Source organism: Oncorhynchus kisutch, unplaced genomic scaffold (assembly GCF_002021735.2).
Source record: "Oncorhynchus kisutch isolate 150728-3 unplaced genomic scaffold, Okis_V2 scaffold3956, whole genome shotgun sequence".
Lineage (NCBI taxonomy): Eukaryota > Metazoa > Chordata > Actinopteri > Salmoniformes > Salmonidae > Oncorhynchus > Oncorhynchus kisutch.
This window is the reverse complement of record NW_022265901.1, coordinates 206874-224373: the sequence shown is the minus strand read 5'-3', so window position 1 is coordinate 224373 and position 17500 is coordinate 206874. Positions and strand designations below refer to the sequence as shown.

Genomic DNA, 17500 nt, shown 5'->3' with positions numbered 1-17500 from the left:
CCAGTCCCTCTTCTGGCTGTGCGGGTGGAGATTAGAAACCTAGAGAGGAACCATGCTATGAGGGGTGGCCAGTCCTCTTCTGGCTGTGCCGGGTGGAGATTAGAAACCTAGAGAGGAACCAGGCTATGAGGGGTGGCTCGTCTCTTCTGGCTGTGCCGGTGGGAGATTACCTAGGAAGGCCAGGCATGAGGGGTTGGGCTCGTCCTCTTGGCTGTGCCGGGTGGGATTAGAAACCCTAGAGAGGAACCAGGCTATGAGGGGTGGCCAGTCCTCTTCTTGGCTGTGCCGGGTGGAGATTATAACAGAACATGGCCAAGATGTTCAAACACAGTCACACAAACACATAGACGACCAACATGGTAAGATAATAATAATCACAGTGGTGTAGAGGGTACAACAGGTCAGCACCTCAGGAGTAAATGTCAGTTGGCTTTTCTCATGCCGAGCAATTCAGAGGTCGAGACAGCAGGTGTGGTAGACAGAGTCATATTCATTAAAATGGAGCAATAGCCTCTCGATTTAGGCCACATTTAGTCCTCTGTGTGTGTGGTGTGTGTGTGTGTGTGTGTGTGTGTGTGTGTGTGTGTGTGGTGTGTGTTGTGTGTGTGTGTGTGTGTGTGTGTGTGTGTGTGTGTGTGTGTGTGTGTGTGTGTGTGTGTGTGTGTGAATGTGTGTGTGTGATGTGTGTGTGTGTGTGGGATGTGTGTGTGTGTGTGTGTTTATGCTTGCTGTGCGGGTACATGTGTCGTTGGAAAGGGAGTGTAGAATCCTACTGTAAAAGTGCTGCTGTGAAATGTCTTGCTAGGTCGGTTATTTGAAACAGTCCGCCCTACTGCCCTCTTCTCCGCTATCCATTTCAGACGTCCAATTAGCATGTGATAGCGTTAGCATAGCTTAGCATAGCTAAAGGCTCGCAAATACATTAGCATGTGATAGCGTTAGCATAGCTTAGCATAGCCAAAGGCTCGCAAATACATTAGCAATGTGCTAACGTTAGCATAGCTTTTTACAAAGGGGATGCTATGCATTAGCATGTGATAGCGTTAGCATAGCTTAGCATAGCAAAAGGCTTGCAAATCCATTAGCATGTGCTAACGTTAGCATTGCTTTTTACAAAGGGGATGCTATGCATTAGCATGTGATAGCGTTAGCATAGCTTAGCATAGCAAAGGCTTGCAAATCCATTAGCATGTGCTAACGTTAGCATAGCTTTTTACAAAGGGGATGCTATGCATTAGCATGTGCTAACGTTAGCATAACTATTTACAAAGGGGATGCTATGCATTAGCATGTGCTAACGCCAGTAGCACAGTGTTCACATAGGCCTGCGTTAGCATGATGTGCTAACGTTATATCGTAGCGCTTGTCGAGTCGGCGTTAGACCCCCCTTTGGTTGAACGCGTAACAGTGGCACCGTTGGGGGAGAGGCTAGATGGCCACGCTGAAGAGGACAACAGTGTGTTGATGTGAGAGAATGTTCGTCGGCAGGTTGTAAAACTCTTTCTCCGTTGCTTTGCCTATTAGCCTGAGGGGAAACTGCTCTGTGGCATTATTCAAATGACAACAGCCCGGACCCCGACCACAACAGGAAGTCAACAGACCTATACGTATTTACACCATGGTTAGATGTGTGTGTGGTGTGTGTGTGTCCAGTAGTCGACTTCCTCCTCCTAGCTCCTCATTAAAACGGTATGTTCCTGTGACCCTGTTGTGTCTGTGTTTGTGTGTGTGGTGTGTGTGTGTGTGGTGTGTGTGTGTGTGTGGTGTGTGTGTCCAGTAGTCGACTTCCTCCTCCTAGCTCCTCATTAAAACGGTATGTTCCTGTGACCCTGTTGTGTCTGTGTGTGTGTGTGTGTGTGTGTGTGTGTGTGTGTGTGTGTGTGTGTGTGTGTGTGTGTTCTACCTGACGTCTATGGTTCCATTCTCCTCCGTAGCGTTAAATTATTCACAAAGTCCTGTGAGTGTTACGTCTGTATCCTTTTACCCCATGAGAGGCCTGCAGGAGTGTGTGTGTGTGTGTGTGTGTGTGTGTGTGTGTGTGTGTGACACTGCTCTCCCCTCTCTTTCACTGTGCTGGATCATTGTCGTCAACAACTCTGTCTCTCCTTCCCATCATTCTCTCTCTTTCATTCTGTCGTTGTGTCTCTTGTTGTGATGCGGTACAGTGGTCAGGTCTCTCTGGGGAGCTCTCTCTCTTGTCTCTCTCTCCTCTCTCTCTCTCTCTCTGTCTCCTCTTCTGTCTCTCTATTTCATGGGAAAACATCTGTTCTTCCCAAAGCTCTCTCTCTCTCTTTCTAAATCCAGTTCTCCCTCTCTTTCTTCTTCTTTTCTCTCTCTCTCTCTCTCTCTCTCTCTCTCTCTCCTCTCTCTCTTCTCTTCTCTCTCTCTCTCTCTCTCTCTTCTCCCTCTCTCTCTCTCTCTCTCGTCTCCCTCTCTGTCTCTCTGTTCTCTCTCTCTCTCTTCCTCTCTTCTCTCTCTCTTCTCTTCTCTCTCTCTCTATCTCTCCTCTCTCGCTCTCTCTCTCTCTCTCCTCTCTCTCTCTCTCTTTTCTCTCTCTCTGTCTCTCTCTCTCTCTCTCTATCTCTCTCGTGTGTGATCGTGAGTGGAGGAGTGTGATGAGACGTCCAGGTGGAAGGAGCAGTCTCAGTCTCCACAACCTGTTTTATTACCAACAACCTTCAGTTTGGTCCTTCCCGCTTCCCGTATGTAAAATAGCATTTGAGGATCAACTTGGTGTCAGATTACGGAGGAAACTTTTTGTTTACTACCAGGGACTCTGGTCTTTCCTCCTTGGGTGACTGTCTAGATGAGAACGACTAACATTTGACTGAATTCATTCTGAGTCATTGTCAGGCAACGACTGAGGAAGCTGTTGACAACGTCCTTGATGGGGGGGACTCACTATGGTCTTTCCTGTCTAGATGAGAACGACTAACACTTGACTGAATTCAGTCTGAGTCATTGTCAGGCAACGACTGAGGAAGCTGTTAACAACGTCCTTGATGGGGGGACTCACTATGGTCCTTCTCATTGGATGACTTACGGATTTAATTAGGCCCGTCGCTCCCCCAGGGAGGCCATCGACGACGTCTCCTCTCCGATCTGTTCTGGGGTTGCCTTCTCAGTCGTTGGATGAGAACTGAGAACGGATTAAATCGGTGTCGGATTAACGTATCGGAGGGACCGGACGGCATCATTCCCAGGGGACCGGGTCTGGTCCGAGAGGCCAGGGGTTTGAGACACAGTGGTGTAACAATAGTGTATGGATGGAGTAAGAGTCGAGAATGGATGGAGGGAACTGGCTCCCCCTGAGGATGAGGTACCTGCCTCGTTGGCATCACACCGGCTCCTACCAGCTATACCCAGGTAACTCAGTAGTGGTACCATCTATATCCAGACAGTAGCGGTACCAGCTATATCCAGACAGTAGTGGTACCAGCTATATCACTATATCCAGACAGTAGTGGTACCAGCTATATCACTATATCCAGACAGTAGTGGTACCGTCTATATCCAGACAGTAGTGGTACCAGCTATATCCAGACAGTAGTGGTACCCAGCTATATCACTATATCCAGACAGTAGTGGTACCAGCTATATCACTATAATCCAGACAGTAGTGGTACCAGCTATATTCCAGACAGTAGTGGTACCAGCTATATCACTATATCCAAACAGTAGTGGTACCATCTATATCAACTATATCCAGACAGTAGTGGTACCAGCTATATCGCTATATCCAGACAGTAGTAGTGGTACCAGCTATATCACTATACCCAGACAGTAGTAGGTACCAGCTATATCACTATATCCAGACAGTAGTGGTACCAGCCATATCCAGACAGTAGTGTACCAGCTATATCACTATATCCAGACAGTAGTGTACCAGCCTATAATCACTATATCACAGTACAGTAGTGGTACCAGCTATATCACTATATCCAGACAGTAGTTGTACCAGCTATATCCAGACAGTAGTGGTAGCATCTATATCACTATACCCAGACTGTAGATCCCATCTTGGTTGTTTTCCCTGGTATCTGGGTTGTCATTGTGAATATATTTGGCCTTGTCTGGTTACTTCACTTCAGTTTTCCTCCAGAAGTGTCTCAATATGCTAGTTTGTTATCCGTGTAGGTTTCTGTGGATTCAACATTAAATCTATACTCTTGTGTAGATGGATAGTCTGGGAGGAGTGTTACTCTAGCTTGGAGGAAGACGTCACTGTGAACAGGAAACAGATCTCAGTTCCTCTGGTGGTACGAGGTACTGGCTTTGGAGATAGACAGACCATCGTTTACATACCAGTATGAAAGACCACTGTTGGTTGGAGTTAAAACCTACAGGAGGGTTTCTCTACAGGAACAGGGTTGGAGTTGAAACCTACAGGAGGGTCTCTCTCCAGGAACAGAGTTGGAGTTACAACCTACAGGAGGGTTTCTCTCCAGGAACAGGGTTGGAGTTCAAACCTACAGGAGGGTTTCTCTCCAGGAACAGGGTTGGAGTTACAACCTACAGGAGGGATTCTCTCCAGGAACAGGGTTGGAGTTCAAAACCTACAGGAGGGTTTGTACAGGGACATACCCGTATGTTAATGCCTCTGTTCTCCAGAGCTGAACAGTGTTGACCTGCAGGGCTGTGGTAGTAACAACAGTCTGAACAGTAATGTGTTAACATCTCTCCTTTCTCTCTCTCTCTCTCTCTCTAGCTCTCTCTCTCTCTCTCTCTCCTCTCTCTCTCTCACTCTCTCTTTCTCTCTCTCTGTCTCTCTCTCTCTTTCTCTCTCTCTCCGTCTCTCTACATCTCTGTCCCTCTCCTCTCTCTCTCTTTCTCTCTCCTCTGTCTCTCTCTCTCTTTCTCTCTCCTCTGTCTCTCTCTCTCTCCTCTGTCTCTCTCTCCTCTGTCTCTCTCTCTCTCTCTCCTCTGTCTCTCTCCCTCTCTCCTCTGTCTCTCTCTCTCCTCTGTCTCCCTCTCTCCTCTGTCTCCTCCCCTCCCTCCCTCCTCCCTCCCTCCCTCCCTCCCTCCCTCCCTCCCTCCTCCCCCTCCCTCCCTCCCTCCCTCCCTCCCTCTCTCCCTCTCTCCTCTCTCTCTCTCTCTCATCTCTCTCTCTCTCTCTCTCTCTCTCTCTCTCTCTCTCTCCCTCCCTCCCCTCTGTCTCCTCCTCTCTCTATCTCTCTCTCCTTCCCTCCCTCCCTCCCTCCAGAGCTGAACAGTGTTGACCTACAGGGCTGTGGTAGTGACAACAGTCTGAACAGTAATGCCAGTCTACCCAGTGTCCAGTGCCATCGACGCCACACAGAGAGACGGGTGGCCAGCTGGGCGGCCTGCTTTGAGAGACTGCTGCAGGACCCGGTCGGAGTCAGATACTTCTCAGTACGTACCACACACACACAGTCTCTGTGGTTCTGACCCATTAGGTCTCTGTGTTTCTGACCCATTAGGAGTCTCTCTGTGGTTCTGACCCATTAGGAGTCTCTCTGTGGTTCTGACCCATTAGGAGTCTCTCTGTGTGGTTCTGACCCATTAGGAGTCTCTGTGGTTCTGACCCATTAGGAGTCGCTCTGTGTTTCTGACCCATTAGGAGTCTGTGTTTCTGACCCATTAGGAGTCTCTCTGTGTTTCTGACCCATTAGGAGTCTCTGTGGTTCTGACCCATTAGGAGTCTCTGTGTGTTTCTGACCCATTAGGAGTCTCTCTGTGGTTCTGACCCATTAGGAGTCTCTCTGTGGTTCTGACCCATTAGGAGTCTCTCTGTGTTTCTGACCCATTAGGAGTCTCTCTGTGTTTCTGACCCATTAGGAGTCTCTCTGTGTTTCTGACCCATTAGGAGTCTCTCTGTGTGGTTCTGACCCATTAGGAGTCTCTCTGTGGTTCTGACCCATTAGGAGTCTGTGTTTCTGACCCATTAGGAGTCTCTCTGTGTTTCTGACCCATTAGGAGTCTCTCTGTGTTTCTGACCCATTAGGAGTCTCTCTGTGTTTCTGACCCATTAGGAGTCTCTCTGTGGTTCTGACCCATTAGGAGTCTCTGTGTTTCTGACCCATTAGGAGTCTCTCTGTGTTTCTGACCCATTAGGAGTCTCTGTGTTTCTGACCCATTAGGAGTCTCTCTGTGTTTCTGACCCATTAGGAGTCTCTGTGTTTCTGACCCATTAGGAGTTCCTGAAGAAGGAGTTTAGCGAGGAGAATATTGTGTTCTGGCAGGCCTGTGAGTTCTTCAGCCATGTCCCCGACAACGACAAGAAGCAGGTCAGAGGAAAACATTCTGTCCTACTTATTATTCTGTCCTACTTATTATTCTGTCCTACTTATTATTCTGTCCTACTTATTATTCTGTGCTACATATTATTCTGTCCTACTTATTATTCTGTCCTACTTATTATTCTGTCCTACTTATTATTCTGTCCCTACTTATTATTCTGAAGAAACAGGTCAGAGGAAAAACATTCTGTCCTACTTTAGTTATTTATTATTGTTCATTATGCTCATCAATTAACAATTCTGTGAATTTGTACAGAATTTAATAGCACTTTGAATATCCCTCTTTGGTTCCATGTAGAACCCCTTTGGTTCCATGTAGAACCCTTTTGGTTCCAGGTAGAACCCGTATGGCTTCCATATAGAACCTTTTCTACAGAGGATTCTAGATGGAACAGAAAAGGGTTCTACCCTGGATCCAAAAGTGTTCTCCTATGGGGATAACCCCAAAAAAACATTTTGGAACCCTTTTTCTCAGAGTGTAGAAGCGTGTTGAGTGTAGCTTGTGGTGACAGAGTGTTGAGCATGTTGTGATGACATGATGTTATGATGTGTTATGTTGTGATGACATGATGTTATGATGGGTTATGTTATGATGACATGATGTTATGATGACATGATGTTATGATGACATGATGTTATGATGTGTTATGTTATGATGTGTTATGTTATGATGACATGATGTTATGATGGGTTATGTTATGATGTGTTATGTTATGATGACATGATGTTATGATGGGTTATGTTATGATGTGTTATGTTATGATGTGTTATGTTGTGATGTGTTATGTTATGATGTGTTATGTTATGATGTGTTATGTTATGATGTGTTATGTTGTGATGACATGATGTTATGATGTGTTATGTTATGATGTGTTATGTTATGATGTGTTATGTTATGATGACATGATGTTTATGATGACATGATGTTATGATGACATGATGTTATGATGTGTTATGTTATGATGACATGATGTTATGATGTGTTATGTTGTGATGACATGATGTTATGATGTGTTATGTTATGATGACATGATGTTATGATGACATGATGTTATGATGACATGATGTTATGATGGGTGATGTTATGATGACATGATGTTATGATGTGTTATGTTGTGATGACATGATGTTATGATTGTGTTATGTTATGATGACATGATGTTATGATGACATGATGTTATGATGTGTTATGTTATGATGACATGATGTTATGATGACATGATGTTATGATGTGTTATGTTATGATGACATGATGTTGTGATGACATGATGTTGTGATGTGTTATGTTATGATGACATGATGTTATGATGTGTTATGTTATGATGACATGATGTTATGATGACATGATGTTATGATGACATGATGTATGATGTGTTATGTTGTGATGACATGATGTTATGATGACATGATGTTATGATGTGTTATGTTATGATGACATGATGTTATGATGTGTTATGTTATGATGACATGATGTTATGATGACATGATGTTATGATGTGTTATGTTATGATGACATGATGTTATGATGTGTTATGTTATGATGACATGATGTTATGATGACATGATGTTATGATGACATGATGTATGATGTGTTATGTTATGCATGACATGATGTTATGATGACATGATGTTATGATGACATGATGTTGTGATGTGTTATGTTATGATGACATGATGTTATGATGTGTTATGTTATGATGACATGATGTTATGATGACATGATGTGATGATGTGTTATGTTGTGATGACATGATGTTATGATGTGTTATGTTGTGATGACATGATGTTATGATGGACATGATGTTATGATGTGTTATGTTGTGATGACATGATGTTATGATGTGTTATGTTGTGATGACATGATGTTATGATGACATGAATGTTATGATGACATGATGTATGATGTGTTATGTTGTGATGACATGATGTTATGATGACATGATGTTATGATGACATGATGTTATGATGTGTTATGTTATGATGACATGATGTTATGATGACATGATGTTATGATGTGTTATGTTGTGATGACATGATGTTATGATGTGTTATGTTGTGATGACATGATGTTATGATGTGTTATGTTGTGATGACATGATGTTATGATGTGTGTTATGTTATGATGTTGTTATGTTGTGATGACATGATGTTATGATGTGTTATGTTGTGATGAATGATGTTATGATGTGTTATGTTATGATGACATGATGTTATGATGACATGATGTTATGATGTGTTATGTTATGATGACATGATGTTATGATGACATGATGTTATGATGTGTTATGTTATGATGACATGATGTTATGATGTTATGATGACATGATGTTGTGATGTGTTATGTTATGATGACATGATGTTATGATGTGTTATGTTATGATGACATGATGTTATGATGACAAGATGTTATGATGACATGATGTTATGATGTGTTATGTTGTGATGACATGATGTTATGATGACATGATGTTATGATGTGTTATGTTATGATGACATGATGTTATGATGTGTTATGTTATGATGACATGATGTTATGATGACATGATGTTATGATGACATGATGTTATGATGTGTTATGTTATGATGACATGATGTTATGATGTGTTATGTTATGATGACATGATGTTATGATGACATGATGTTATGATGACATGATGTTATGATGTGTTATGTTATGATGACATGATGTTATGATGTGTTATGTTATGATGACATGATGTTATGATGACATGATGTTATGATGACATGATGTTATGATGTGTTATGTTATGATGACATGATGTTATGATGTGTTATGTTATGATGACATGATGTTATGATGTGTTATGTTGTGATGACATGATGTTATGATGTGTTATGTTATGATGACATGATGTTATGATGACATGATGTTATGATGACATGATGTTGTGATGTGTTATGTTATGATGACATGATGTTATGATGTGTTATGTTATGATGACATGATGTTATGATGACATGATGTGATGACTGTGTTTATGTTGTGATGACATGATGTTATGATGTTGTGTTATGTTGTGATGACATGATGTTATGATGACATGATGTTATGATGTGTTATGTTGTGATGACATGATGTTATGATGTGTTATGTTGTGATGACATGATGTTATGATGACATGATGTTATGATGACATGATGTTATGATGTGTTATGTTGTGATGGACATGATGTTATGATGACATGATGTTATGATGACATGATGTTATGATGACATGATGTTATGATGTGTTATGTTGTGATGACATGATGTTATGATTGGTTATGTTGTGATGACATGATGTTATGATGTGTTATGTTTGTGATGACATGATGTTATGATGTGTTATGTTATGATGTGTTATGTCTGTGATGACATGATGTTATGATGTGTTATGTTGTGATGACATGATGTTTATGATGTGTTATGTTATGATGACATGATGTTATGATTGTATGTATGCTGACATGATGTTATGATTGTGTGTGTTTGTTGTGATGACATGATGTTATGATGACATGATGTTATGATGACATGATGTTATGATGTGTTATGGTTATGATGACATGATGTTATGATGACATGATGTTATGATGTGTTATGTTATGATGACATGATGTTATGATGTGTTATGTTGTGATGACATGATGTTATGATGTTATGATGACATGATGTTGTGATGACATGATGTTATGATGACATGATGTTATGATGTGTTATGTTTGATGACATGATGTTATGATGGGTGATGTTGTGATGACATGATGTTATGATGTGTTATGTATGATGACATGATGTTATGATGTGTTATGTTATGATGTCATGATGTTATGATGACATGATGTTATGATGTGTTATGTTGTGATGACATGATGTTATGCTGACATGATGTTATGATGAATGATTGTTATGATGTGTTATGTTGTGATGACATGATGTTATGATGTGTATGTTATGATGACATGATGTTCATGATGTTGTGATGACATGATGTTATGATGACATGATGTTATGATGTGTTATGTTATGATGACATGATGTTATGATGTGTTATGTTATGATGTGTTATGTTATGATGACATGATGTTATGATGACATGATGTTATGATGTGTTATGTTATGATGTGTTATGTATGATGACATGATGTTATGATGGGTTATGTTATGATGACATGATGTTATGATGGGTTATGTTATGATGACATGATGTTATGATGACATGATGTTATGATGACATGATGTTATGATGTGTTATGTTGTGATGACATGATGTTATGATGACATGATATTATGATGACATGATGTTATGATGTGTTATGTTATGATGACATGATGTTATGATGACATGATATTATGATGACATGATGTTATGATGGGTTATGTTATTATGTGTTATGTTATGACAGTGATTATGGAATGTGACTGTTGTAACTGACTGCAATATGAAGAGCCCTTAAAGTGTATGCTTATCTCCTCCCTCTCTCGCCTCCTTTTTCCACCTCCCCCCTTTTCCCTCTTCCCCCCCACTCTCTCTCTCTCTCCACCCCTCTCCCACCCTTCCTCCCCTCTCTCTCTCTCTTTCCCTCTCCCCCCCCCCCTCCCCCTCCTCCTCTCCCTCCTCTCTCCCCCCTCTCTCCCTCCTCTCTCCCCCCCCCGCTCTCCCCCACCCCCCCCCCCCCTCTCTCCCCCTCTCCTCTGTCTCTCTCCTCCCCCCTCTCTCTCTCTCCCTCTCCCCCCTATCCTCTGTCTCTCTCCTCCCCCCTCTCTCCTCTCCCTCTCCCTCTCCTCTCCCCCCCCCCTCTCCTCCTCCAGTTATCTCAGAGAGCTAGACAGATCTATAACAGTTATTTATCCAGTAAGGCCACTACGCCGGTCAACATTGACAGTCAGGCCCAGCTGGCAGACGATATTCTCAACGCTCCCAGACCAGACATGTTTAAGGAACAGCAACTACAGGTGGGAACACACACACACACACACACACACACACACACACACCACACACACACACACACACACACACACACACACACACACACACACACACACCACAACACACACACACCACCCACACACACACCACATACCACACCACACCACACACCACACACACACACACACACCACACACACACTCACACACACACCACACACACACACACACACACACCACACACTCACACTCACACACACACCACACACCACACACACACACACACACACACACACACACACACACACACACACACACACTCACACACACACACACCACACACCACACACACACACACACACACACACTCACACACACACACACCACACACCACACACACACACACACCACACACACACACACACACACACACACACACACACACACACACACACCACACACACACACACACACACACCACACACCACACACACACACACACACACCACACACACACACACACACACACACACACACACACACACACCACACACACACACTCCAAGTGTCCCAACCAGATAAGACACGAAACTGAAAAACATCATATAAATTCTAGCAGTAGCCTCTGATGCTAACCTCAGCGTAGAGTTTCCTATCCATTCCCACTAGCATTAGCATTAGCGCTGAGAGCGTGAACGTCTTTGCCCATAGGGTTAGTAGAGAGATGAAAAGCTCCATTGATATTAGCTGCAGCGTCATCAGCACCACCTGACCTGATCTGGGATCAGCCCACCCAACTGATAACAGCAGGCACCACCTGACCTGAGCCTGTATTCATAAAGGGTGCTGATCTGGGATCAGCCCACCCAACTGATAACAGCAGGCACCACCTGACCTGAGCCTGTATTCATAAAGGGTGCTGATCTGGGATCAGGTCCCCCCCCCCTGTCCCCCCCCCTGTCCACCTGACCTGAGCCTGTATTCATAAAGGGTGCTGATCTGGGATCAGGTCCCCCCCCCTGTCCACCCCCCCCTGTCCACCCAATCTGCCCTGAAGAGATGAGATGGGTAGACACTGATAACAGCAGGCACCACCTGACCTGAGCCTGTATTCATACAGGGTGCTGATCTGGGATCAGGTCCCCCCCCCTGTCCACCCCCCCTGTCCACCCAATCTGCCCTGAAGAGATGAGATGGGTAGACACTGATAACAGCAGGCACCACCTGACCTGAGCCTGTATTCATACAGGGTGCTGATCTGGGATCAGGTCCCCCCCCCTGTCCACCCCCCCTGTCCACCCAATCTGCCCTGAAGAGATGAGATGGGTAGACACTGATAACAGCAGGCACCAGACGGCTAAAACCAGAACCAGCAGACGCTACAATTCACACACCACCACCACACACACACCACACACATATTCACTAACATATATACACACACACACACACACACACACACACATACACACACACACACACACATATACACTGCTCCAAAAAATTAAGGGAACACTTAAACAACACAATGTAACTCCAAGTCAATCACACTTCTGTGAAATCAAACTGTCCACTTAGGAAGCAACACTGATTGACAAGACATTTCACATGCTGTTGTGCAAATGGAATAGATAACTGGTTGAAATGATAGACAATTAGCAAGACACCCCCAATAAAGGAGTGGTTCTGCAGGTAGTGACCACAGACCACTCCCCCCCCCCCCCTCTCCCCTCCCTCTCTAGATCTTCAACCTGATGAAGTTTGACAGCTATACTCTCCCCCCTCCCTCTCCCCTCCCTCTCTAGATTTTCAACCTGATGAAGTTTGACAGCTATACTCTCCCCCTCCCTCTCTAGATCTTCAACCTGATGAAGTTTGACAGCTATACTCTCCCCCCTCCCTCTCTAGATCGTCAACCTGATGAAGTTTGACAGCTATACTCTCCCCCCTCCCCCTCTAGATTTTCAACCTGATGAAGTTTGACAGCTATACTCTCCCCCCTCCCTCTCTAGATCTTCAACCTGATGAAGTTTGACAGCTATACTCTCCCCCCTCCCTCTCTAGATCTTCAACCTGATGAAGTTTGACAGCTATACTCTCCCCCCTCCCTCTCTAGATCTTCAACCTGATGAAGTTTGACAGCTATACTCTCCCCCTCCCTCTCTAGATCTTCAACCTGATGAAATTTGACAGCTATACTCTCCCCCCTCCCTCTCTAGATCTTCAACCTGATGAAGTTTGACAGCTATACTCTCCCCCTCCCTCTCTAGATCTTCAACCTGATGAAGTTTGACAGCTATACTCTCCCCCCTCCCTCTCTAGATCTTCAACCTGATGAAGTTTGACAGCTATACTCTCCCCCTCCCTCTCTAGATCTTCAACCTGATGAAGTTTGACAGCTATACTCTCCCCCCTCCCTCTCTAGATCTTCAACCTGATGAAGTTTGAACAGCTATACTCTCCCCCCTCCCTCTCCCCTCCCTCTCTAGATTTTCAACCTGATGAAGTTTGACAGCTATACTCTCCCCCTCCCTCTCTAGATCTTCAACCTGATGAAGTTTGACAGCTATACTCTCCCCCCTCCCTCTCTAGATCTTCAACCTGATGAAGTTTGACAGCTATACTCTCCCCCCCTCCCCCTCTAGATTTTCAACCTGATGAAGTTTGACAGCTATACTCTCCCCCCTCCCTCTCTAGATCTTCAACCTGATGAAGTTTGAACAGCTATACTCTCCCCCCTCCCTCTCTAGATCTTCAACCTGATGAAGTTTGACAGCTATACTCTCCCCCCTCCCTCTCCCCTCCCTCTCTAGATTTTCAACCTGATGAAGTTTGACAGCTATACTCTCCCCCTCCCTCTCTAGATCTTCAACCTGATGAAGTTTGACAGCTATACTCTCCCCCCTCCCTCTCTAGATCTTCAACCTGATGAAGTTTGACAGCTATACTCTCCCCCCTCCCCCTCTAGATTTTCAACCTGATGAAGTTTGACAGCTATACTCTCCCCCCTCCCTCTCTAGATCTTCAACCTGATGAAGTTTGACAGCTATACTCTCCCCCCTCCCTCTCTAGATCTTCAACCTGATGAAGTTTGACAGCTATACTCTCCCCCCTCCCTCTCTAGATCTTCAACCTGATGAAGTTTGACAGCTATACTCTCCCCCCTCCCTCTCTAGATCTTCAACCTGATGAAGTTTGACAGCTATACTCTCCCCCCCTCCCTCTCTAGATCTTCAACCTGATGAAGTTTGACAGCTATACTCTCCCCCTCCCTCTCTAGATCTTCAACCTGATGAAGTTTGACAGCTATACTCTCCCCCTCCCTCTCTAGATCTTCAACCTGATGAAGTTTGACAGCTATACTCTCCCCCTCCCTCTCTAGATCTTCAACCTGATGAAGTTTGACAGCTATACTCTCCCCCCTCCCTCTCTAGATCTTCAACCTGATGAAGTTTGACAGCTATACTCTCCCCCCTCCCTCTCCCCTCCCTCTCTAGATTTTCAACCTGATGAAGTTTGACAGCTATACTCTCCCCCTCCCTCTCTAGATCTTCAACCTGATGAAGTTTGACAGCTATACTCTCCCCCCCTCCCTCTCTAGATCTTCAACCGGATGAAGTTTGACAGCTATACTCTCCCCCCTCCCCCTCTCTAGATTTTCAACCTGATGAAGTTTGACAGCTATACTCTCCCCCCTCCCTCTCTAGATCTTCAACCTGATGAAGTTTGACAGCTATACTCTCCCCCTCCCTCTCCCCTCCCTCTCTAGATTTTCAACCTGATGAAGTTTGACAGCTATACTCTCCCCCTCCCTCTCTAGATCTTCAACCTGATGAAGTTTGACAGCTATACTCTCTCCCCTCCCTCTCTAGATCTTCAACCTGATGAAGTTTGACAGCTATACTCTCCCCCCTCCCCCTCTAGATTTTCAACCTGATGAAGTTTGACAGCTATACTCTCCCCCCTCCCTCTCTAGATCTTCAACCTGATGAAGTTTGACAGCTATACTCTCCCCCCCTCCCTCTCTAGATCTTCAACCTGATGAAGTTTGACAGCTATACTCTCCCCCCTCCCTCTCTAGATCTTCAACCTGATGAAGTTTGACAGCTATACTCTCCCCCTCCCTCTCTAGATCTTCAACCTGATGAAGTTTGACAGCTATACTCTCCCCCCTCCCTCTCTAGATCTTCAACCTGATGAAGTTTGACAGCTATACTCTCCCCCCTCCCTCTCTAGATCTTCAACCTGATGAAGTTTGACAGCTATACTCTCCCCCTCCCTCTCTAGATCTTCAACCTGATGAAGTTTGACAGCTATACTCTCCCCCTCCCTCTCTAGATCTTCAACCTGATGAAGTTTGACAGCTATACTCTCCCCCCCTCCCTCTCTAGATCTTCAACCTGATGAAGTTTGACAGCTATACTCTCCCCCCTCCCTCTCCCCTCCCTCTCTAGATTTTCAACCTGATGAAGGTTTGACAGCTATACTCTCCCCCTCCCTCTCTAGATCTTCAACCTGATGAAGTTTGACAGCTATACTCTCCCCCCCTCCCTCTCTAGATCTTCAACCTGATGAAGTTTGACAGCTATACTCTCCCCCCTCCCCCTCTAGATTTTCAACCTGATGAAGTTTGACAGCTATACTCTCCCCCCTCCCTCTCTAGATCTTCAACCTGATGAAGTTTGACAGCTATACTCTCCCCCCCTCCCTCTCTAGATCTTCAACCTGATGAAGTTTGACAGCTATACTCTCCCCCCTCCCTCTCTAGATCTTCAACCTGATGAAGTTTGACAGCTATACTCTCCCCCTCCCTCTCTAGATCTTCAACCTGATGAAGTTTGACAGCTATACTCTCCCCCTCCCTCTCTAGATCTTCAACCTGATGAAGTTTGACAGCTATACTCTCCCCCTCCCTCTCTAGATCTTCAACCTGATGAAGTTTGACAGCTATACTCTCCCCCCTCCCCCCTCTAGATTTTCAACCTGATGAAGTTTGACAGCTATACTCTCCCCCCCTCCCTCTCTAGATCTTCAACCTGATGAAGTTTGACAGCTATACTCTCCCCCCTCCCTCTCTAGATCTTCAACCTGATGAAGTTTGACAGCTATACTCTCCCCCCTCCCTCTCTAGATCTTCAACCTGATGAAGTTTGACAGCTATACTCTCCCCCCCCTCCCTCCCCCTCCCTCTCTAGATCTTCAACCTGATGAAGTTTGACAGCTATACTCTCCCCCTCCCTCTCTAGATCTTCAACCTGATGAAGTTTGACAGCTATACTCTCCCCCCTCCCTCTCTAGATCTTCAACCTGATGAAGTTTGACAGCTATACTCTCCCCCCTCCCTCTCTAGATCTTCAACCTGATGAAGTTTGACAGCTATACTCTCCCCCCCTCCCTCCCCCTCCCTCTCTAGATCTTCAACCTGATGAAGTTTGACAGCTATACTCTCCCCCTCTCTCTCTAGATTTTCAAACCTGATGAAGTTTGACAGCTATACTCTCCCCCTCCCTCTCTAGATCTTCAACCTGATGAAGTTTGACAGCTATACTCTCCCCCTCCCTCTCTAGATCTTCAACCTGATGAAGTTTGACAGCTATACTCTCCCCCCTCCCTCTCTAGATCTTCAACCTGATGAAGTTTGACAGCTATACTCTCCCCCTCCCTCTCTAGATCTTCAACCTGATGAAGTTTGACAGCTATACTCTCCCCCCTCCCTCTCTAGATCTTCAACCTGATGAAGTTTGACAGCTATACTCTCCCCCTCCCTCTCTAGATCTTCAACCTGATGAAGTTTGACAGCTATACTCTCCCCCCTCCCTCTCTAGAACTTCAACCTGATGAAGTTTGACAGCTATACTCTCCCCCCTCCCTCTCCCCTCCCTCTCTAGATTTTCAACCTGATGAAGTTTGACAGCTATACTCTCCCCCTCCCTCTCTAGATCTTCAACCTGATGAAGTTGACAGCTATACTCTCCCCCTCCCTCTCTAGATCTTCAACCTGATGAAGTTTGACAGCTATACTCTCCCCCTCCCTCTCTAGACCTTCAACCTGATGAAGTTTGACAGCTATACTCTCCCCCCTCCCTCTCTAGATCTTCAACCTGATGAAGTTTGACAGCTATACTCTCCCCCCTCCCTCTCCCCTCCCTCTCTAGATTTTCAACCTGATGAAGTTTGACAGCTATACTCTCCCCCCTCCCTCTCTAGATCTTCAACCTGATGAAGTTTGACAGCTATACTCTCCCCCCTCCCTCTCTAGATCTTCAACCTGATGAAGTTTGACAGCTATACTCTCCCCCTCCCTCTC

General features: G+C 44.8%; 1 protein-coding gene across 1 annotated transcript in view; it reads left to right on the top strand.

Annotated features, from left to right (window-relative positions):
* The window catches only part of LOC116372486 (regulator of G-protein signaling 12-like), a 55039-nt gene that overhangs the window by 10788 nt on the left and 26751 nt on the right, over nucleotides 1-17500 (top strand). The window contains 3 exon segments of the mRNA XM_031821288.1: nucleotides 5204-5373; nucleotides 6156-6248; nucleotides 11074-11217. Of these exon segments, the coding sequence (XP_031677148.1) occupies nucleotides 5204-5373; nucleotides 6156-6248; nucleotides 11074-11217 (407 nt within the window).